Below are 22,521 nucleotides of genomic sequence, written 5' to 3' on the forward strand. Positions count from 1 at the left end.
AAAGAAAGAAAGAAAGAAAGAAAGAAAGAAAGAAAGAAAGAAAGAAAAAGAAATACGGAGTTCAGGAACATTTAAAAGGCCACGGTTTGAAACCAAAGAATACACTCTAACCCATTAAGGAAGTATTTTTTGAGGAATGTTTCTGATTTCATATCCTGTAGCAACTTTTCTGTCTGTAAATATAATATGGAAACTAGTTCAGAGGCAAACTAAAAGAAATGACCATCTCTGGGAAATATTTGAAATAATTTATGCAATGACTTTTGGGTAAGGATTAAAATGAGATGGTATATAAAGAGCCACAGTCAGAAACTGAAAGAACAGCTGTTTTCTTTTCCCTTTTGAGCACATGAGTGTGCACGTGTGTGTGTGTGTGTGTGTGTGAAATTAAATGCATTCCTTTTGGTTCAAGCATAATCCTGGGAGTTAAATATATTAGGTGATTCACTAAGATTTAGTTTTATCCATATCCTTTTCAAATTCTTACTAAGAATAGACTAATGATAATAACTGGATTGATTTAATCATGAGTGAACATCTCTTACAGAGGGTGATCAGATTTATCACAACACTGTTTTGAAAAGTGGTATTTTAATTAGCACCACTACTCTTCTGTTGGGATATTTTTTTAAATAACACCATTAGAACTCACTTGAGAAACGCTAAGAAAGGTTCAACCCTCAGCAGGAGAAGCTGCAATGCTGAAAGGGCCTGTCATTTGAAATAGGCTTTTATGGGTCAAATATTTTCCAATTGCACCATATTTTTGGACTACAGTACTTAGAGCCTGTTCATTTTCACTTGTCCACATGACAGCCAAAGTAGAGAAGGAAGAAATATTTTAGACTAGTGAAACAGTATCACGGCACATTCCTGGAAATAGTTAAAACAAAATAAAAGGGAGTCCTAGTCTAATACAACCCTGTCTTGGAATTCTAATGTCCCTGGTAAAGAACTTGGTGCTGTCATGCCCAGAGACAAAGTGATCTACAGAATACCGCACAGTTGTCTGCCTCAAAGCCATTCAGACAGAGGTCATGAAACCAAGCTCGTGGCTTATGGAATCCTGGAAGGGCGCCCTTTCTTTCTTTAGCTTTGAAACCACTCCTCCGCTTGGTCTAGATGTTCTCAGACTCTTCTGAGATGGGTCAGAGAGCCACCAGGGACATTAGGAGTGTTTCCTCCTGGGTCCTTAGCCATCGCCACCTTGTATCCTGTGGAGCAGGGATCAAGCGACATAATCTGGAAGGTGGAAGGAGTCAGACGGCGGAACCAGAGGGTGGACAGGGTCTGGAGAAGCCCTGCCCCAGCCCTGTGGCCAACAGTCTCCAGGACTTGGGTGGTGAGGTGACCCACCCACCCGGGAGTGTACATTCCAGTGGTTGCTGATGTCATCCACAGATGAAACTAACATTTTCAGGTAATGAAAGAACATTCTGGGGAACTTTTTTGCCCCATTAAAAGTCCAAATGCAATTATATTCTTTGTTTTTTTTTTTAAATCACCACCCCAGAAAAAAGGGCTGATTAGATTTTTTTAAAGATTCTTAAATGAAGCCCTCACAGTTTCCTTTTTAAGGTTGCTGCGAGCATGATGTTAATTCAATAACCATTTCATTAAGTCTCATAAAAGTTTCCATTCTGAGCTCCTAAAAGTAACTCTTTTCATAAGTTCTTTTATTCGCAAAACAGGAAAAATGTCCAACTACTTCAGGTCATTTGGAGCTTGACAAAAAGTCATAGGCAAGTCGTGGTAACAAAATTGTTTAAGGCCTTGGCCAAGAACTGGGTAGGTTCACTGCAGTTCTCCACCTGCTGTCTGAAGAGACTGACTCCCAGTGCCATTTATTACACAATTAATTTCATGTTGAAAACACCCCTTGCATATTCTGGACATTTGCATAGATCTTGAAATAGTATGAAAAGAAAACAATTTTTAAAATCTTTGTCAAAGTTCTTAGAAAAGAGTAACTGAATCAGGGTGAATTTTTAAATACAGCAATCAGGGTTAATTATTTTTCACCTGATGATCATCAAACATTAAGTATTCCCAGTCTCCAAAGGGCGTGTTGTGAAGGCAGTTGTGACAGAGTCTTTTCTCCTTTCCCATGTGCCCATGTGCTCTACCCAGCATTTGAGGTGAGACCACTGAGTTCCCTGAATGACCCAGGATTGTGGTTGCTTCATGGGAATCTGAGCCAAAGTGGTGAGTGGAACACACAGCTTTTCAAGAAAATGCAACAATTTCAAGATGTCCACAGAGAAGCCTTCCAATACTACACTGGGGGTGACACCCGAGAGCATAGTCTCCTGCTTGTTTTCAAGATCGGCCTCAAAAAGGACACAACTTCCCAATCCAGATAAAAACCAAAGGTCCCAAGGCTGACCTCCGGATTGTTCCAGTACAAAGGAATCCCCCATGACAGGACTGATTACCTGTACTTGCAGCTGTAGATGTTCACCTGGCTGACCAGGACAGACCCAGGGCTCTCCATGTGCACATCAACCACAGACAGCTGGTCTACCTCCGTGGCATACTCGACCACGACCACGTAGTTACCAACCTGCGGGACCTGCAGCCGCAGGTGCAGGTCCACCTGTGAGAGAACCCGAGCACATGGACATGAAATGTACTGGATGCATTTACATAGGCGACAGTGAAACCAGGGCTAAGCAGACACCAGGAAATAGTTTTATATGTTATCATAGTAAGGAACATGGTCCTCTAGCTAGGAATGCCAGATAAAATACAGGATGTGTCATTAAATTTGAAATGCAGTAAGCAACACATAACTATTATTTATCTGCAATTCAAATTTAAATGGAGCATTCGTAGTTTTATTTTCTAAATCTGGCAACCCTAATCATAGGGGCTTCTACTCCTTTCACCCATATATTTTCCTTGTTTCTCAAGGCAAAAGACACTCTTAAAACTTGAGGTAAAAAAGAATCTCCAATGGGTGATAAGAGGAACAGAAGTATGCCTTGAGGCTCTTCTGCTGTTCTTCAATTTAAAAAATGAACTTAAAATTTTGTGTATGCAGATAATGAGAAGTGATACATGCACCCCACTCCTGGGACAATAACTAATAATAGTTTGGTTTTCATACTTCCAAACCATTGTCCATGTCTGAAAATGTACACGAATGTATTTTTTTTTTTTTTTTTAGAAAACTCACAATAAGCAATCATGGATGCTTTTGTGCCATCATGGCAGAGCTGAGTAGCTCCGACAGAGTCCATACGACTCTCAAAGCCAAAAATATTTACTATCTGGCCTTTTACCAAAAAAAAAAAAAAAAAAAAATTGCCCACACCTGGTTAGGAGCTTGGAGTCTGGAATCATACTGCCTCCAGCTGTGTGACTTTGAGCAAGTTACTTAATGTCTATATGCCTCAGTATCCTCCAGTGTCCAAATGAAGATAACAACAGTATCCACCTCAAGTTATTATGAGGATTAAATGAATTAATATATGAAGGACTCTTAGAAGTGTATTTGGCATGTCACAAACACTACATAAACACTACATACTCCGATGATTATAATTGTGATTATTGCCTTTTGCCATGACTTGTTTTTTTTTTACTCAACAATATTTTCTGTTTATAGCAGCACAAGCAGATAAACTTCATTTTCCTAATGGCTTCCTACCGTTCCATATATTATGAGCATAAAATGATTTAACTAATCCCCAACTGATGGACACTTAGGATGTCCCTAATTTTCCCTATAACATATAAAGCTATATGATATATATATATATCATCATATATATGCACATCCTTAGGCTAGTATTTCTGTAAGATTCCTAGAAGTAGAATTGCTGAGTCAAAGTATATGTGCATATTGAATGTCTGAGCCAATATTAGAACTACATTCGGTAGCAGTTTAACCCCCTTCAGTCTGTAAGCTCAGGCTCAGCCAAGCTTTACCACACTTAATTAAAATCCTCCTGCCCCTTGCCTTCAGGAAATTCACATTTACTGTTCTCTCTGCACAGCCCTGAGCCACACAACTAATATTTTCCACAGTGATTTTTCTATCACTTATATAATAGAAAGACTTCCCTCAGGGATAAAAAAAAAAATGGATTATCCACACCACTTTTCCACTCTGTTACAAAGTGAAATATTGGTCCATGTGTGGAGGTTATTACCAGCATTTCTCCCCTGGGCATCTCCAAACAACGGTTTGTCTGTCTTCACCCACCATAAAGCCCACACAGGCCAATGATGTATTCACTTCTCTTCCAGAAGTTATTATTGGCTGCCAGTTTTATCACAGCACTCTATTATAAATTTCTATTGTTCTTTCCACTCTGAGTCCTATAGATTGATTTTTTGGAAGACTTGTAGGAAGGCTTTTGAATACATCTGTTGGTAAAAGTAGGTTTTGGGAAACTCAGATAAAGACAAATCATGGCAAATAGAAATTTTATTATTTGCTGTTTGTTATAAGTGATTTATCTTAGTAAAAGGAAACTTCATCAGAACCAGTGTCAAACTGGAAGGATCCTTCCAGTTTTATGGCATAGAACAGCCCTCACCTAGTTATGAGTGTTTCAAATGAAGACATAAAAGGTGGGCATATCAAATCTGATGCTTACACAAAGCTAAGAGGGCTGGTGAACATATCTGATGTCAAAATGAGTCTTCAAAATGATTTGGTCAACCTATACTTATTAAACACCTACCCTATGCCAGCTCACCTGATGGGCATACAATGGGAAACAATACAGACCTGGTCTCTATCCTCAGACAGACTTTAATCAAATACTTAGAAAATCAGACCAACACAATGTGAAATTATATGTATGACAAATGTTCTGACTAGGTGCTCAGGGGGCTGCCTGAGCTGGTCAGGAAGACTACGGAAGGGGGGAGACTTCCTGAAGAAGCAACAACTTAGTTGAGTGCTTGAGGACAAGGAACAGATAGCCAGGCCCCAAGGGGAGGGAGGAGCATTCAGGCAGAGGGAACATCCTGCAGTAGGAGGTTACCCTATGACATACAGTGCTGTAGGGTAGCAATATGTAAGACCAAGAGACTGAAGGCAGGCCACAGTGGCGAGGAACAGAGAGCAAGAAGAGCTATGATAAAACTGGGAGGTAAGAGGGGTAGCCTTAGAGACCATTAAAATCTTTTGTCTCTCTTCTAACAGCAATAATATGTTATTGAAATTTTCCAATTATGTATGAATTAGGATGGAGTGAGAGGGTCAGTGATGATTAGATATTTCTACCAACATGAGTATGCTGACAATTGTATGGAGTCAAGATTGTGAGATTCAGTGGGCAAGAGCCAGTGTGAATGAGCTAATTAAGAGGTTACTACAGAGATCCTTATGAAAGATGATCATTTATTAGGCAAGAAAGATACATGGAGAGAAGTAGAGACATTTAAGAAAAGTTTGGGATGTAGATTCAGAGATGGGTTGCCTTTGGTGAGGGAGGGAACAGAAGAAGTCATGGATGACCCTAAGGATTCTGATTTATACAATTTGATGGATGGTGGTAGCATTTACTTAGGTAGGGACACTGAAATGTAATTTGAGATCCCTCTGAGACACCTAAGAGGTAATGTCAGGAAGGAAGTTGGCTATGCTGTTCTGCATCTGAAAGGACAAGTATAGACTAGACACACCAATTTGGTAGTTATCTATGTAGAGTTGGTATCTAACACAACAGGCACGGAGGAGGCTGCTTAGGGAGAGAATATAAGGTAAAAAGACAAAGGCTAAGACTAAGCCTGAACAAATTCCAATATTCAATGGCTAAACAGAGGTTGAGCCTGTAAATGATATTCTGAGGAAGAAGCCAGAGAGGTAGGAAGAGATCCAGACCACTCTTAAATTATGGAAAACAAAGTAAAAGAGCATTTTAAGATGTAACGGGTATTCAACAAGTATTGAAAGCTGCTGAGAAGTTGAGTAGATGAATAGGTGAGGAATGAAAAATATCCACTGGATTTAGTGACAAGAACATCATTGGAAACGCTGGGAAAGAAAGAAAAGATGGAAGGGAGGAAGGAAGGAGGGAGGGAGGGAGGGAGGGAAGGAGGGAAGGAAAGAAGGAAGGAAGGAAGGAAGGAAGGAAGGAAGGAAGGAAGGAAGGAAGGAAGGAAGGGAGGGAGGGACGGAGGGAGGGAGGGAGGGAAGGTGGGAGGGTGGGAGGAAGCAAGCCAGCCAGACTGGTGTGGGTTGAGGTGTGAATGGAAGTGAAAGAATTAGAAACAGTATAGAATTATCTAATTCTTTGGAGAAGTCTGGTTGTGAAGGAGGGAAGCGTTATGGCTGAGGGAATGTGGGAAGGGAAAGGAGGGTTTTATTAAAAAAGAGAATAGAATTTAACATCTTTAAAAGGTGACAGTGACTTCCAGGTCAGATGGCACAGTGAATTCACTTTTTTTGCACCCCTTCTGCTCCAAGAGACAGCAACTATGGATAAAATGTTTTAAAAAGAAAACAAAAAGATATGTTTGAGATTAAAAGTGATGGAATATAAGTAAAAGAAAAACTCAAAACGTATGGGGGCTGAAGTCAGGGGCCTGTTGTCCTCCAAGTCTGGAAGCACGTTGTTTTGGTCAGCAGTTCGGCTCATGCAGAGTAAAGAAAACTAGAGATGACTCATATGAGACAGTGGTCAGATCCAGGCTCATTTTTTTAAGACAAAGATAAGTGTTCCCTCAAATCATGAAAAGCTGAAAAAGTTGCTGACAATCTGCCACTTAGATTTCAGCGTTATAAGAAGCTGCAGAATTTGGGAATCAAATATCAAAGATGTAGTCTCATGACCAAGAACTGATTTAAGCCACCCACTGACTCAGCATCTGAATCTGTGCTAACACTAATATCACAACAGTAGAAGTGGCACGTTTTAATGCTTGCCTCTGAGCTAATGGTCCAGAGGACTGTTAAGACATTGCAAAACTACAAGGCTGAGATGGGTATAAAGAAAAAGGGAGAGGATAAAAACCTTCCATTCAAAATAAGCCAATAAGCCTGCAAACAAGATAAGCCTCCAAAACACATGAAGAAATCTAATGTTAGAAACAGGCAACAATATCAGCAATCAGAAGATGAGTTTACTTCAGATAAAATGAATTTTATGGGACAGTCTGATAAAGACTTTAAAATGATTATACTGGTCCCTAACCTGAAATCTTCAAACTTGGAAAAGGAAATTATTTTGGATCTTCTCTGGTGGCAAAACCTAATCTCACCTAACCAATTATCACTTGGTGGCAAAATGTGACTTGAATTAAGTCCATGTACACAGTCTTCATGTATTTCTCTTGCAGCGCCTACTCATGCTTTTCATTGGGGAAATATTAACATGTTTGGTTATAGCGTGTTGGCCAGGACCCCCCTGGAGATGGTGTGTGTGTGTGTGCACAGAATCTTAAAAATTCTGAATTCTGAAACATACCTGTCTCCAAGGGCATTAAGATACTCAAAAATATAAATGAAAGAGGAATGTCTTTAAAAAGTAAATAAAGCTATGAAACTAAATTGACAAAAAAAACAAGGAAAAGTAAATATGAGTAAGAGCCAATTAGAAATCTTTGAGATTAACAGTATAAATTAAACTGAATCAATAGGCTAGATAAAATCTAGATTGGAGATAGTGAAATATTCATGCATCCTAAGGAAGTCTTGAGGAATTCACCCACAAAGTAGCACAAAGATCCAAAGAGATATAAAAATGTGAAAGAGCAGTTTAGAGATTGTGAGGCTCCAACATTCATCCAGTCTGATTTCCAGAAAAGAAGAATGTAAGGAATGGCAGCAAAATTATACTTGAAGTGATAACATAATGAGAATTTCCCAGGGTGAAAGATATGAATCTTCATTCTGAAAGTGTACCTGAGGACGAAATAAATAAATAAAAATAAATCTACACCTAAGCATATCATAATGAAACTTTAGAATGTCACAAATAAAAGTCCGTCCATCTTAGGATTTCTGGTTAAACATAATGGATTAAACACTTATATTTATTGATCTTCCCTCTCAGAACTCTGCAAAAATTAGAGTCAGGTTTTTTTTTAAATCATAAACCCACAAAGAAGAAGAGAATAGGAAAGAGGAATAAAAACCCAATAGACCAGAGAAATCAACAAAATTTTGGAAGCTGGAAAGCAGATGAATGTCAACTAATTAGACCAGCGAAAGCTGAAACCTAAGTGTCTGTATGAGCAGAGCTGGGGTGAGGATTGGAAGAAAAGATTGAAGAAATCTCCCAAAGCATAAAACAAGATCAAGAGATTGTAAATATTGATTAAAGATAAAGAAATAAATTATCAAAGAAATAACTCAAGAAAGTTTCCCAGAATGATGGATAGAAGTTTCCAGGCTAAAAGGCTGAGAGCCCAGCACACTGGCCAAAACATTATCTATATCAAGGCACATCCTTGTGAAATTTCAGAACACAAGAAATAAAGAAATGACCTCAAAAGCTTTGAGAAAGGAAAACCAGATTGCAGTCAAAGCATTGAGAACCACAATGTAACTTCTCAGGAACAGGACTTGAAGCTAGAAGTCAATGAGGAAACATTATCAAATTCTGGGGAGAAATGATTTCTAATCTAAAATCCTATATCTAACCAAGTAAAAAATCAAGATTGAGAGTAAAATAAAGATAATTTCAGATATGCAAGTTCTCAACAACAACAACAGAAAGCAGCTCCTATGTGACCTTTCACAGGAAGCCTCTGGAGGATATAATCTCCAAATCTACCAAAATGAGGAAGGAAAAAAAAAAAAGAAAGTTCCAATAGTCAGAAAAAAGAAGATTCAATACAACAAAGGTTAAAAAGAGAATATTTAAGATGGTGGGTGTGGTGGTGAAAAATTTCAGGAAATGGCTGTACCTCAAGCCCAGAGACTATATTCCAGGGTAAAGAAGAGAGATGAAAGATTCCAGGAGGGATATCTCCATGAAGAAGTGGAGAAGAGAAAAAGGAAGAAAGCAAAGGAGAAGAGAGGGAGGGATGGTATGTGGTGTATTTGAATTAAGATGAAACTTAACAATCTATCTGAAAGTCTGGGGAAAGCGAAAAAATTAAATTTCTGGACAACAAGTTGGAGACTGGTTTACAATTGGTAAGTAAGAATTCTAAAGTCTGCTTTTTGTAAAAGAAGAGATCAGAATTACTGAATAACTTTAGACTTTTCTGGAAAATATATATTTAAGAGCATATGTTAAAATATTAAGGGTAATCACTAAAATATCAGAAAACAATCTATACCTATCAAACAAGGAAAAGACAGAGAAAACTGTCTCAATCAAACAGAAGTAGGGGCACCTGGCTGGCTCAGTCAGTAGTGCATGCTACTCTTAATCTCAGGTTCATGAGTTCAAGCCCCATGTTGGGCCTACAGCTTATTTAAAAATAAAACAAAAACACAACAACAACAACAACAAAACAGAAGTAGGAAAATTAGTTTTAAGAAGGTAAATTAAAAGCAAGTAAACAGGTATAGCCACTTTGGAAAACAGTATGGAGTTTCCTCAAAAAGTTAAAAATAGAGCTACTCTACAAACTGGCAATTGCACTACTAGGTATTTATCCAAAGGATATAAACATATGATTCGAAGGGGCACATGCACCCCAGTGTTTATAACAGCAATGTCCACAATAGCCTAAATATGGGAGAAGCCCAAATGTCTATCAACAGATGAATGAATAAAGAAGATGTGGGGTGTGTGTGTGTGTGTGTGTGTGTGTGTGTAATGGAATATTACTCAGAATATTACTTCAAAAAGAATGAAATCTTGCCATTTGTAACGACATGGATGGAACTAGAGGGTATTATGTTAAGCAAAATAAGTCAGTCAGAGAAAGACAAATACCGTATGATTTCACTCATATGTGGAATTTAAGAAACAGATGAACATAGGGGAAGGGAAGGAAAAATAAAATAAGATGAAAACAGAGGGAGGCAAACTATAAGAGACTCTAAACAATAGGAAAACAGGGTTGCTGGAGGGGGTGGGGTGAGGGATGGGATCACGGGGTGATGGGCATTAAGGAGGGTACTTGATGGAATGAGAACTGGGTGTTGCATGCAACTGATGAATCACTAAATTCTACCTCTGAAACTAATAATACAGTATATGTTAATTAAATTGAATTTAAAAAAGCTAATAAAATAAATAAGATGATAAAAATAAGTCCAAATATGTCTGAAATCACAATAAATATAAATGGATTAAAATCACATTGTAAAACAGAGATGATAAAATTGAGATATAAAAAAATATATAGCTATAAATTTGTTTACAAGAGACAGAGGCTTCCCTGGTGTACAACAGTGTGATCTGACTTTAAAAGATGAGCTGTCTCTTTCTCAGAAATGATCTTTCTCTTTCTCAGAAAGAGAAAAGAAGGGAGACTCAGGTGGCAGTAAGTGCCCGAGCTAGGAGTTAACAAAGAAATGGGACCAGAGCAGCCTTCATGGTATATGTGTGAGACAAAGAGCTATGAGTAAACAAAGGAGGCCATTTAATAGAAGGAGAGGGGAACAGGCAAACACATGGAGAGAAGGGAAGGCTGTGAGAGCCAGGTAGCTCTGTCCCTCGAAGATTCCTAGGAGACCTGAATGTACTCAGTTCCTGCCCTTGAAATTCTGCCAGACCTCCCTGTATCCTAGAAAAGGAAAAACTGTTCATATGAGCTAGACTTAGTGGGTTGCTCTTTCAGCCCATGGTGTGACTAGAACACATAATAGCAGTATGGCTAATGGTTAGTAAGTGATCACTTGATCACAACAAGAGCCCCTCATGGATTATTTATTTAATAGTACCCATGGGGTAGCTACTTTTGTATACCCCCATTTATATATCCCCAGTTTGTATTCTAGTAAATTCAGACCTAGAGAGATTTTACCGCTAGTTACTGATGACCCAAGACATGAAGGCAGGCAGTTTCACTCCAGAACTATCTTGACCATCACACCACACATGGTTTCCAGAGGAGGGATTACTCTGCATTGCTCCAGGTGGCTAATGATGACCAAAAGTTAGTCTACCTCTAGAAGAAGTGACTCCTCCATCAATTTAAGTATTCAGTAGAGGCTAAATGAATGTTTAATAAGGATAATTTAGAAAGGATTCCTAAACAGGAAGGGAAATCAAATGATTTCTAAGACCTCTTCTAAAGCCATTAGTCTTTGAATTTTAGCACAATGATCTATTATAGCACTGTCCAATAGAACTTTCTGTGATAGCAAAAAAAAAAAAAATCCTATAATCTGTGTTTTCCAATAAGGTGGCCACTAGACATATGTGATTATTGAGCACTTGAAATGTGGCTAGTGCAATTGAGGAACTGGATGTTTAGCTCTACTTAGCTTTAATTAATTTAAATTTATATATAGGCACATGGGCTAGTCACTGCTGTACTAGACAGCACAAGTCTGTAAGCATTTAGATAAAATGGTAAAACAGACTGTTAAATAAAACTGGACAGCTCAGGGCTTAGTTTTATGCATCATGCAAATATGGCCCTGCCCAACAACTCAGTGCTGTGGCTCTGGGCTAAATCAGAGGCAAGGACACTTCCTGATGAGTCATCAGCATCATTCCCTGGAGGTTGGCCCTTCTCAACAGCACCCCCCTGCTATCTGGGGAACACACACACGCTGTATGTGTATGTGCATATTTATGTATGTATATGCATGTGTGTGTATATACACAGCATGGGTTGGGAGGGATACAGAAGACTGTTAGAATGGAGTGGAAATGAGATCATTAGTTTTTCTTTATGCATATCTGTATTGCTTCACTTGTTACAACAAGTATACATATGCATATTTTTTTGCAAAACAAAAACTCAAATAAAAAAATGAAATGAAGACTAAAGAAATATCCTTAAAATCCTATAATAGCTACCCTGGAAATGTGAGTAATATAGTTTACAAAAAGGTACACATCTATTCAGTGAGAATTAATACCATATATGTTATCAGCCTACACATTTAAGCATGAACATTGGCCTCAAAGGTACAAAACAGAGAATGCTGTAAAAAGTCAGGAATGGAAATATAGTAAAGGAAGGTTTTTTTTCGGTGTCTTTTTTTTTGAGGTGTTGCACTGTGTGTTCTTAGTGTTGATACACAGGATTTCTAACCCAAATCTTAAGTCAGTAGAGTCTTAGATTGTTTTGAGGCTTACAAAACTCAGGGAAGAAAAGCAATGTCCAAACCTGTAGTAACCTGTCCTCTAAGCTACGAGGGAGGTGCATTGGGATGCAGCAGTTCCAGATTCTGAGCTCCAAGAAATCAGCCCTTACAAACTGCTTGCCTGAGGGGATGAACAGTCAGTGAGCATTGCATCCTTTTAGGGTAAGCTGTGTAGTTTCTGGAGGCCATTTAGAAAGATCTTGCCCCAGATCAGGTAGAGCAAGACACACCCTTATAAGTCTAGGGAATAAAAAGGAGAGGCTTCTGTGATTGCCCACATTCCCTGCCCTGTCTAGAAAGTGTTCAAAGATGAACCTTACTATGCTCCGTGTGGCGTACCGCCCAGCCACAACCTGGATCAGAGAACTCAGTACACCTATAATTAACACCTCTGAGAAATTCTTCCAGGTTCCCCTGAATTTGAGAAGCAACTGCAGCCAAGGGTTTTCAGCAGACACAGACGGGGAGGTAGTAATAGCTTTGACAGTAAATAAAAGGCTGCCCCACCTCTCTCCCACTGAGGTCCACCAGGACTGGGTGTGCGGGGGTGGGCTGCTTCACTGCCAAGGGTCTTGGCTCCCCGTCAAGCAGGAAGTGTCTGGCCTCACAAGCCAGGGCACAGGGGAATCGGGTCACTGGCAAATGCTGGTAAAGCAAGCAACTTCAACAACAACAACAACAAAATACAACAGTTACAACTGAGAACAAAACACAACATCAAAGTGCAATCCCCAAAGGACTCTTCCCATTCCATTCACTCCTCACTCCTTCAACAAATTCCTACCATGTGCCTACTGGAGGAATCAGGTAGTAAATTGTCATCTGCATGAAGAATAAGAAAAGGAAAGGTCCATAAACCCAGATTCTATGTTAAGCCCTTCCCCTCAGCAGATGCACGACCTTGAGGGTATTACTTGGTCAAGCATCGGTATTTCCACATACTAGAGGGTGGACTTCACTCTAAATGCCAACCACAGGGTGCAAAGTGCTCTGTGATTCTTGTATATAAGACAGTTGATGGCCTCGGGCGCCCGGGTGGCTCAGTCGGTTGGGTGACTGCCTTCGGCTCAGGTCATGATCCTGGAGTCCTGGGATCGAGTCCCGCATCGGGCTCCCCACTCAGCAGGGAGTCTGCTTCTCCCTCCGACCCTCCCCCCTCTCATGCTCTCTCTCTCTCATTCCCTCTCTCAAATAAATAAAATCTTTAAAAAAAAAAAAAAAGACAGTTGACGGCCTCAGAGAAAGACCACAATTAAATAATCATCCAACGCATCTTGCTGCAGTTGTGATGCTGAGGCCTCTCTCAAATCCTTGCACCAAAGGTTCCTAATTCAGAGGATCCAGATGACGCCCCACTGCCCATACTAACTTCTCTTGGGGAGGTCCTGAGTCGGCACACGGCTGGGTGACTGGCAGCTGTAGGGAGGGGGCCTCATAGTAGTCTCTGGGAAGCAGCACCAGGTAGTCCTAGGAAATGGAGACCAAGAGGTCAATCACTCAGATGACGGTGGCCCTTCTTGAGTAATAAAACAGTCAAGCATGCCAGCTCGGTTACTAATAACCAGGTGAAGCTCGCTAAGTTAAACTCTCCCCAGCAGCTGCTATGTTCTGCCCCCTGACTCACCAAAACACACAAAAGCAACTTGTCCCAGGCGGGCTCCAAGCATCTGAGAGAAGCATCTCAAGGTGGACATATTTGTATTCACAACTCGGGGAAATTTTACCCTCCCTTCTGGACTGTGTATAAATTCAAAAATAAACAAAGATAATAAACTATCAGCTGATAATCTGGTCCTTTGAAATACCTGTTGCTTTCATCACCACACATCAGAACTCTGAATTGTGGGTTGGGCATTTCGGCTTTTTTATTCCCACACCAAAGCAACGCTCGCCTGGCATGGTATAAAAAATGATGTTTTGTGATCCTGGTGAATCACAGGCTGAGACTGGCTGACTGCCTGTCCTAGGAGACGAGCAGAAGAATGTGTTCCATGGAGTGTGCCAAATGAAGCCCACAGCGTAAATCCAGCTAAACAGCTCTTCAGGAAAGAGCAGAGCTCCAGGTTTCTGAGACGCTGATGGTTTGACAGCTTCAGAGGAATGTTGGCACCATTGGCTGTGTGCGGAGGGAAGGAGGGGGGATGTCTGCCACAACTGTGAAGAGACTCAGACACCGGCCATAAGGCTTTTTCTCTTGTGAGGGCCCTTAATTTGTCTATAATGGAGAAGAAGAGAAATGCATGGAGAGGAAAGGTAGCAGATGGTGGCCCAGTGGTCTACCATGGGGGTCTCACTACCTACCTCAGTGGGCTTTAATTTAACAGTGGTGATTGTTTGCTTACTGAGTTTCCTTAGGTTGGGACCATAGCTCCTCATTGCTTTATGGTTCCATAGATCTTAGAACAGTAAAGGTTGATAGGAGGTGTTCAATAAAATATCTCTAGAGAAAACGGGATCATAACATGGAAGCATATATATGAGTCGCTATACAACTGCACTAAATGTCATCAAGCATCTTCCATGCCTGTGGAGTAACATAATGACCTTCTTCCCATTAATCCAACTTTGTACTCATTATTGGCACCAATGGGATTTTCCTTGTCCTCATTTCTAATGTCTATGAAAAATTCTAAAATTTTTGTAAAGCAACAAAGTTTGCTACCAAGAAGACGCAAGAAAAATAGGGACTGGATCAATAGGATAAACTGTCACATTACCCTCATAAGATCCCAGATTTGGAAAGGACCTATCTGGATAAACATTGTCCCTATTACAAGGAAGAGGCAACTGAGGCAGGCTTGGAGTTAAAGAACTTGCGTAAGATTTGCTAACATAGCCAATCAAAAGGATTGTGCCAGAAGGAAAAGCTTGCTGTTTTCCACTCTGACCAAAACCAAGCTTTTGCCAAAGACTTCATTTTCAGAAGACTTTTTGTAAGATATCAATATCTCAGATAGCAGTTTTCATCTCTTAATTCCCCACAGTTTCTCTGGCTATTCTATTAGTGTGCAGGGACAGAGCTTTGCCCCGATGCGGGATTCTTTGTCCAAGTTCATCTTTGTGGAGACTATTGCCTACATTTGAGGTAGAAGGAGGGAATGTCAGAGAAGCACGGGCTCTCCCTTCCCTTTCCGCCACCACCAACTTCACTGATATTAGGATCTGCTCTTCTCGTAGCTTCTTCTGATTCATTCCGCACAATTCCCAGAGAGGCTGATTTTCAAAGAAGTCCTTCTGATTCATAATGAAAAATCCCAAAGAAGCTTTTGAAGGGTGGGGACACATGCACATTAAGGTTTTGCATTTATTCTGCTATCTTTGAGTCATTATGAGTTATGGTTGGTTTGGTTTTTTTTGTCTGGGATGAGCTGGCTGAAGAATACAAAAGATATTTTAGGGGCGCCTGGGTGGCTCAGTCGGTTAAGCGTCTGCCTTCAGCTCCAGTCATGAACCTGGGGTCCTGGGACTGAGCCCTGCCTCGGGGTCCCTACTCAGCGGGAAGCCTGCTTCTCCCTCCCCCACCCCTTTGTGCTCTTTCTCGCGCTCTCTCTCTCAAATACTTAAAAAAAAAAAAAGATATTTTAAGTCAGCCTCTCTGTCATTTGAGGGCAAATGTCACCATAGTTTCTTACATCTAAAAGGGAGTTGCCTGTGATTTTGATATCTTATGGTCACTGTGGGTCACTGTGGGTGGGACCATGCTAAGTGGAGGGGAAGAATCCCACAGAACTCTCCACGCAGGAGGTCTCTTACCAGAAGGACTCCCTCTGATTTGATACAAGCAATCCATGTCCCTGGTACAATTGAAAATGGGTCTGCCAAACCATTTCTGGGGACGGTGACAAAGGCTGGCTCCTTACTCGGCAGGAAGATGACTTCTTTGCTTTGAGCAGCACCTATCAGAAATAAAAAAAGAACTGCCTAAGGCACCTGTCTAGCAGTCACTGTTAGGATTTTGGATATTCAGTTTTAAACATTCAATTTACATCTGAAAAAGTTCAAGGTGGTTACTCATCATACTTACTGATCAGATTTATTGATTTTATATTTTTTAATTGTATACTTGCATCGCATATGTGTAAAATAGACCAGAAAGATATTGATGTTAGCAGTGATTATGTATCCTGGGATTGTGAGTACTTCTTAAATTTGTTAAGTGATTAAGTATATTAATACATGTAAACTGCCTAGAGAAATTCATTGCACATAGTAAGTGTTCAATTCATTACATTTGATATTAAATTATTTTATTCTTTTAATTTCTATTGAAGAATACGTGTTCGTTCTGACATAAGAAAAAGTTCTGGTTTTCTGTTTGTTTGTTTTCGGGATGCAAAGGTTTTCTTCTGCATGAAACACAGAGAGGACCTCCTACAGAATGTTCAGAAACAAACCAAACGGCTGTATCTGAGCCCACCTGAACCTTTTCCTTCAGAAGAAACATTTGCTCCAAATCCTTGCGTTTTCTCTACAAACATTCATGAGATCTAGGTTCAGGACAGGAGGCCAGGCACACAGCCAGCACGGCCTTTGCTCCCAGATGGTGAGACAGGAACGGTGAGGGATTACAGGCCAGCCAACAGGAGAATGCAGCAGAGCGTGAATAGTCATATTTGGAGGCATAGGTTACCACAGGAATACACAACGAAGGCCCCCGACTCAGATGTGGGGGCTTAGGAAAGATGTCCCAGGGGACGGGAAAACAAACCACAATGTCCTCCACCTGTTTGAGTTAACAGAGAGCAAACTGCTGACGAAACTGTCATCTAGGAGGGATTGGTGCCTATGAGAAAGAGTTTGGGGTCAGAAGATTCCAACTTGTCTACAAAGACCAGCTGTGCACTTAGGCAATTTACTAAACTTCTCAGCTGTTTCCTCTTCAACCCTCCTCAGTTCACAAACTTGTCTTGTGAGTAAATCAATGCCAAAATACTTTGTATATGATAAGGCAAGCTTGCTAGTTCTTCATATTATTCATCATCGTCCAGCCTCACACCCTGGCTGACACAACTCAGGAGCATCATCACTGCCCCCAATGACTTTGCCATGGATGCTGAACAAAGATGCTTGTATTTTGATCTTATATTAGATTTCTACGGGCACCATTTTGTGTCCATGTGGGACTCCTAGTGCTTCCTGGAATCTGTTGCCAGGAATGGTAGAAGCTCTAATTCTTGCAGAACAGACTTCCAGGCCTCAGCTCTGATGAGATCTGCCCTCTAACAGGTTTCTCCTCTGCCCTCAGGAATCCTTCACCCCTCAGTGAAGTTTGCATGTTCCTCTCTGGAGCTTTTTTGGGCTTCATGCTTTACAGCATTCACCTTAAAAATTCCTCTCCTCACCCATTTCTCCTTGACCTATTTGGGGTGCCTGAAAACAATGGGAAAATTTAGGGCAGTAGGCCAAGCTCCGTCTGATACCACCCCAAAGGTGACACCCACTCTACCATGAATTAGTGATAAATTAGCTTTACTTTGTGGGGATATCATAACCCCTGGGGTTCAGCCAAGACACACCGGTTGTTATATCAATTTTTTAAAAAGAGTTAGTGATAAACTTAACAGCAAAATGTGAATAAGCAGAATGTTTACAGATTGAAAAGGTAGCAAAGACAGTGCACCTAGGGCACCACCCTCATCAGATTATGCATCAGACTTCAACTTTCCTCAGAAGGTAACTCTGGAAATTGGAGAAAATATTTCACTAATTATTTCTTAATCCAAAAAAGGCTTGAAAATTTACCTACCTGCCTCAGCCCAGGATGGATAAAGAGACACACGGCCAGATACGGCTTCAGTTCCAGGGTTAATGTATTTCAGAATAACACAAAACAAAGAGAGACTTGACTTCCCCACATTCAACATGATCCTCACTTCATTCTGAAAAATACCAAAAAGTCATACAGTATAAGAGACAACTGGCTAAAAGAAATGCTAGCCAAACAGTGAGTATACTCCATTCAGGTTTCACTAGTGGACTTGTAATGTGTACACACACTCACTCTCTCTCCCTCTCTCTCACTCACTCACTCACTCTCTCACACTCAGCAAGCACCAAATAACTACCTCTATGGAAGATGGAAATAGGCAGGCCTAACGATAGATTAAAGACCCTTATAATTAAAGTTACAGTGAAAACCTGTGCCCTCAGCAACTGAGATCTTCTTTGGGCCCTTCTGGAATCAGGCAGACAGAATGAATAGTAGCTGGACTAGTTTAAGGAAAGCAATAGTGACAGGGGCAACCACCATGGGCTGGGAGAAACAAAAAGGCAGAAGAGAAGGAAAGGACAGTATTATTGGACACCACCACCCCTGTAGAAGGACCTCTCCAGGGCCCAATTCACATACCTAAAATTCTAATTTGTCACAGAAACCTATGTTGGCTAAACAAAAGTTAAAACACCCCAAACACATTAGTGATAAAATCTGGATGTAACTACAATATGCTTAAGTCATATGCAATTGTTCTCAGTATCTATCCAAAGAGAATGTGGGCTGTTTAAAAAAAATTATTTTATTTTTTTTATTGTGATGAGTGTACTCTTTCAACCCCATCACCTACTTCCCCCATCCCCCTCACCCACCTCCCCTCTGGTAACCACCAGTTTGTTCTCCATAGTTAAGAGCCTACTTCTTAGTTTGTCTCTCTCTCTCTTTTCCTTCGCTTGTTTGTTTTGTTTCTTAAATTCCACATGTAAGTGAAATCATATGGTATTTATCGTTCTCTGTCTTATTTTGCTTAGCATTATACTCTCTAGATCCATCCACGTTGTTACAAATGGCAAGATTTCATTCTTTTTATGGCTGAATAATATTCCATTCCAATAATAAAGGGGACAATCCAACAAAAGGATATAACAATTATAAATACTTATGCACCCAACATGGGGGTACCCAAATAAATAAAAGTTATTAACAAGCATAAAGGAAATAATCAATAAGAACACAATAATAGGGGACTTTAACACCCCACTTACACTGATGGACAGATCTCTCAAACAGAAAATCAACAAGGAAACAGCGGCTTTGAATGACACACTGGATTGGATGGATTTAATAGACATGTTCAGAACATTCCATCCTAAAACAACAGAATACACATTCTTTTCAAGTGCACACAGAACAGTCTCCAGAATAGATCACATATCAGGCCACAAAACAAGCCTGAACAAATTAAAAAAGATCGAAGGGATACCATGCATCTTTTCTGACCACACCACTATGAAACTAGAAATCAACCACAAGAAAAATATCTGGAAAGAACACAAATACATGGAGGTTAAATAACATGCTACTAAACAATGAATGGGTCACTCAAGAAATCAAAGAAGAAATACTGTGTGAAGACAAAGGAAAGTGAAAATACAAAAGTCCAAAATCTCTGGGATGCAGCAAAAGCTGTTCTAAGAAGGAAGTTTAGAGAAACACAGGCCTACCTCAAGAAGCAAGAAAAATCTTGAATAACCTAACCTTACACCTCAAGATGCTAAAATAAGAACAAACAAAACCCAAACCCAGCAAAAAGAAGGAAATAATAAAGGTCAGAGCAGAAATAAATGATACAGAAACTAAACAAACAAAAAAGCCCCCCAAAAACAATAGAACAGATTAATGAAACAAGGAGCTGGTTTTTTGAAAAGATCAACAAAATTGATTAACTCTCTAGCCAGACTCTTCAAAAAATATGAGAGAGAACAAAATTACTAATAAAAGCAGAGAAATAACAACAAACACCACAGAAATACAAACAGTTGTAACAGAATATTATGAAAACCTGTAAGCCAACAAATTGGACAGCTTAGAAGAAATGGATAAATTCCTAGAAACATATAACTTACCAAAATGAAAGTAGGAATAGAAATTTTGAACAAATTACCAGCAATAAAACTGAATCGGTAATAAATAAACTCCCCAAAAACAAAAGTCTAGAACCAGACGGCTTCACAGGCGAATTCTACCAAACATTTCAAGAAGAGTTAATACCCATTCTTCTCAAACTATTCCAAAAAACAGAAGAGTAAGGAAAGCTTCCAAATTCATTCTATGAAGCCAGCATTACCCTGATACCAAAACCAGGTAAAGAAACTAGACACACACACACACACACACACACACACACACACACACAACTGCAGGCCAATATCTCTGACGAACATAGACGCAAAAATCCTCAATAAAATATTAGCAAACAGAATCCAACAATACATTAAAATAGCTATTCATCACAATCAAGTGGGATTTATTCCTGGGATGTAAAGGTGGTTCAGTATTTGCGAATCAATCAATGTGATATATCACATCAATAACAGAAAGGATAAAAACCATATGATCATTTCAATAGGTCCAGAAAAAGCATGTGACAAAGTACAACATCCACTCATGATAAAAACCTTTACCAAGGTAGGTTTACAGGGAACATACCTCAACATAATAAAGGCCTTATATGAAAAACAAACAGTTAACATCATATTCACTGGTGAAAAACTGAGAGCTTTTCCCCTTAGGTCAGAATAAGACAAGGATGTCCATTCTCACCACTTTTATTCAACATAGTACTAGACATCTTAGCCACAGTAATCAGACAAGAAAAGGGAATAAAAGGCATCCAAATCAGCAAGGAAGAAGTAAAATTCTCACTATTTGCAAATGACATGATACCATATATAGAAAACCCTAAGATTCCACTCAATGTGGGCTTTTTAACTTGACAGAATCCATCTCTAAGTGTTAGTTCCATATTGGAAAATAAAAATGCAGAAGTGTATAAGGAACAAAGTTAGAGGTGATTTGACAGACACCACCAAGTTCTGTTGTTGAAAAATACTTAGAGAAACTCCATCATTTGAAATTCATTTCCTTTGCAGGACACCTGGGTGGCTCAGTTGGTTGAGTGTCTGCCTCTGGCTCAGGTCATAATCTCAGGGTCCTGGGATCAAGCCCCGTGTCAGGCTCCCTCCTCAGCGGAGAGCCTGCTTCTCCCCTCTCCCTTTGCCCCTCCCCACCACTCGTTCTCTCTCTCTCTGTCAAATAAATAAATAAAATCTTTAAAAAAGAAATTCATTTCCTTTATGTTAACTAGTCATTCTTTCAAACTGTAAACACCTGTGAGAAGGCATCCACCTTGACTGGACTCTCATTCACATCCTATTATGACTTAATGGACTCCACTGCCCCTTTGCTGAATCATGAAGGTTGGAATGCTAAAGAAACTGAATTTTATATTGGGGAGAAGGAGAAAGCAGTGAGGTCTTAAGATCCTAGGTACTGTTGGGGCGACAGGGTGGCTCAGTCAGTTAAGTATCTGACTCAGTTTCAGCTCAGGACTTGATCTCAGGGTCATGAGATTGAGCCCTGCGTTGGGTTCCATGCTTAGCGGGGAATCTGCTTGAGATTCCCTCTCCCTCATCCTCTGCTCCTCCCCCTGCTCACACTCTCTCTCTCTCTCTCTCTCTCTCTCTCAAATAAATAAGTATATTAAAAAAAAAAAAAGATCCCAGGTACTGTTTGAGAAAGCAGCCTGATGGGGGACCCTGGTCAGGCAAGAAGCAACATTAGAACCAATAATGGCTCCAAGAGAACTGTGACCCTGTCCCTGTTTCTCTAAGGGGTGACTTAAAGGAAACATAACAAGTATTAGTCCTGGGTCTGCTACGGACAAATATTGGGTTACCCTGGTCATCAATTTACCTCTTTTGTTCCGAATTTCTCCACTGAGAAACATAGTTTGAAGAGACCAACCTCAAAGAGAAATCCTGAGAACAAAATTTCTCAATGGCTATACAGAAATTGTTGGTTAGTAAATATTGCATAAGTTCTAAAGGTAACGAGAAAATGTGTAAATTCCATTACTATTTCAACACAAAGCCAAGAGAGATGGATACAGTAGAGAAGAAGGAAGGAAGGGAGAAATACAGGAAAGAAAAATTAAATAGCACTAAAATTCCTCATTTACCTTAGTTTCTATTCATAGAGAAGTTCAGGGTTTAAAAAAGCAAAAAAACAAAAAACAAAAAACCAGCACTGGTCAAATATCAACAACACACACACCATTGGAATTATTTAATTCTACTCATTCTTATTCTCTACAAATGTCTTTAAAGAAAAGTGTCTCTTGTTTTAAAATTTAGACTAATCCCACTTGGGAAACAACTTCTTATAACAAGTCTCTAGAGATAAATACTAGTTTTCTTTAACCCCTTCTTTGTTTGATTTGGTGACCAAATTAAATTAACAATAAACTGTGAAACTGATACATATACTAATTAGTTAAAATCCAATCCTACCCCAAACCCCGTCCATAGTCTGGAGAAAAAGAATCCTGGAGTCAGTTCTGGGG

General features: G+C 39.8%; 1 protein-coding gene across 1 annotated transcript in view; it reads right to left on the reverse strand.

The window, feature by feature from the left end:
- The window catches only part of LAMA3 (laminin subunit alpha 3), a 263,227-nt gene that overhangs the window by 113,101 nt on the left and 127,605 nt on the right, over positions 1 to 22,521 (reverse strand). The window contains exons 17-21 of the mRNA XM_073897993.1: positions 17,931 to 18,063; positions 15,938 to 16,080; positions 13,554 to 13,651; positions 12,692 to 12,845; positions 2,436 to 2,596 (exon numbers count right to left, since the gene is read on the reverse strand). Of these exons, the coding sequence (XP_073754094.1) occupies positions 2,436 to 2,596; positions 12,692 to 12,845; positions 13,554 to 13,651; positions 15,938 to 16,080; positions 17,931 to 18,063 (689 nt within the window). The remainder of the gene's footprint in view (positions 1 to 2,435; positions 2,597 to 12,691; positions 12,846 to 13,553; positions 13,652 to 15,937; positions 16,081 to 17,930; positions 18,064 to 22,521) is intronic.

The sequence above is a fragment of the Callorhinus ursinus genome, unplaced genomic scaffold (assembly GCF_003265705.2).
Source record: "Callorhinus ursinus isolate GAN/ISIS: 27379988/994484 unplaced genomic scaffold, GSC_fseal_2.0 scaffold11, whole genome shotgun sequence".
NCBI classification, from domain to species: domain Eukaryota; kingdom Metazoa; phylum Chordata; class Mammalia; order Carnivora; family Otariidae; genus Callorhinus; species Callorhinus ursinus.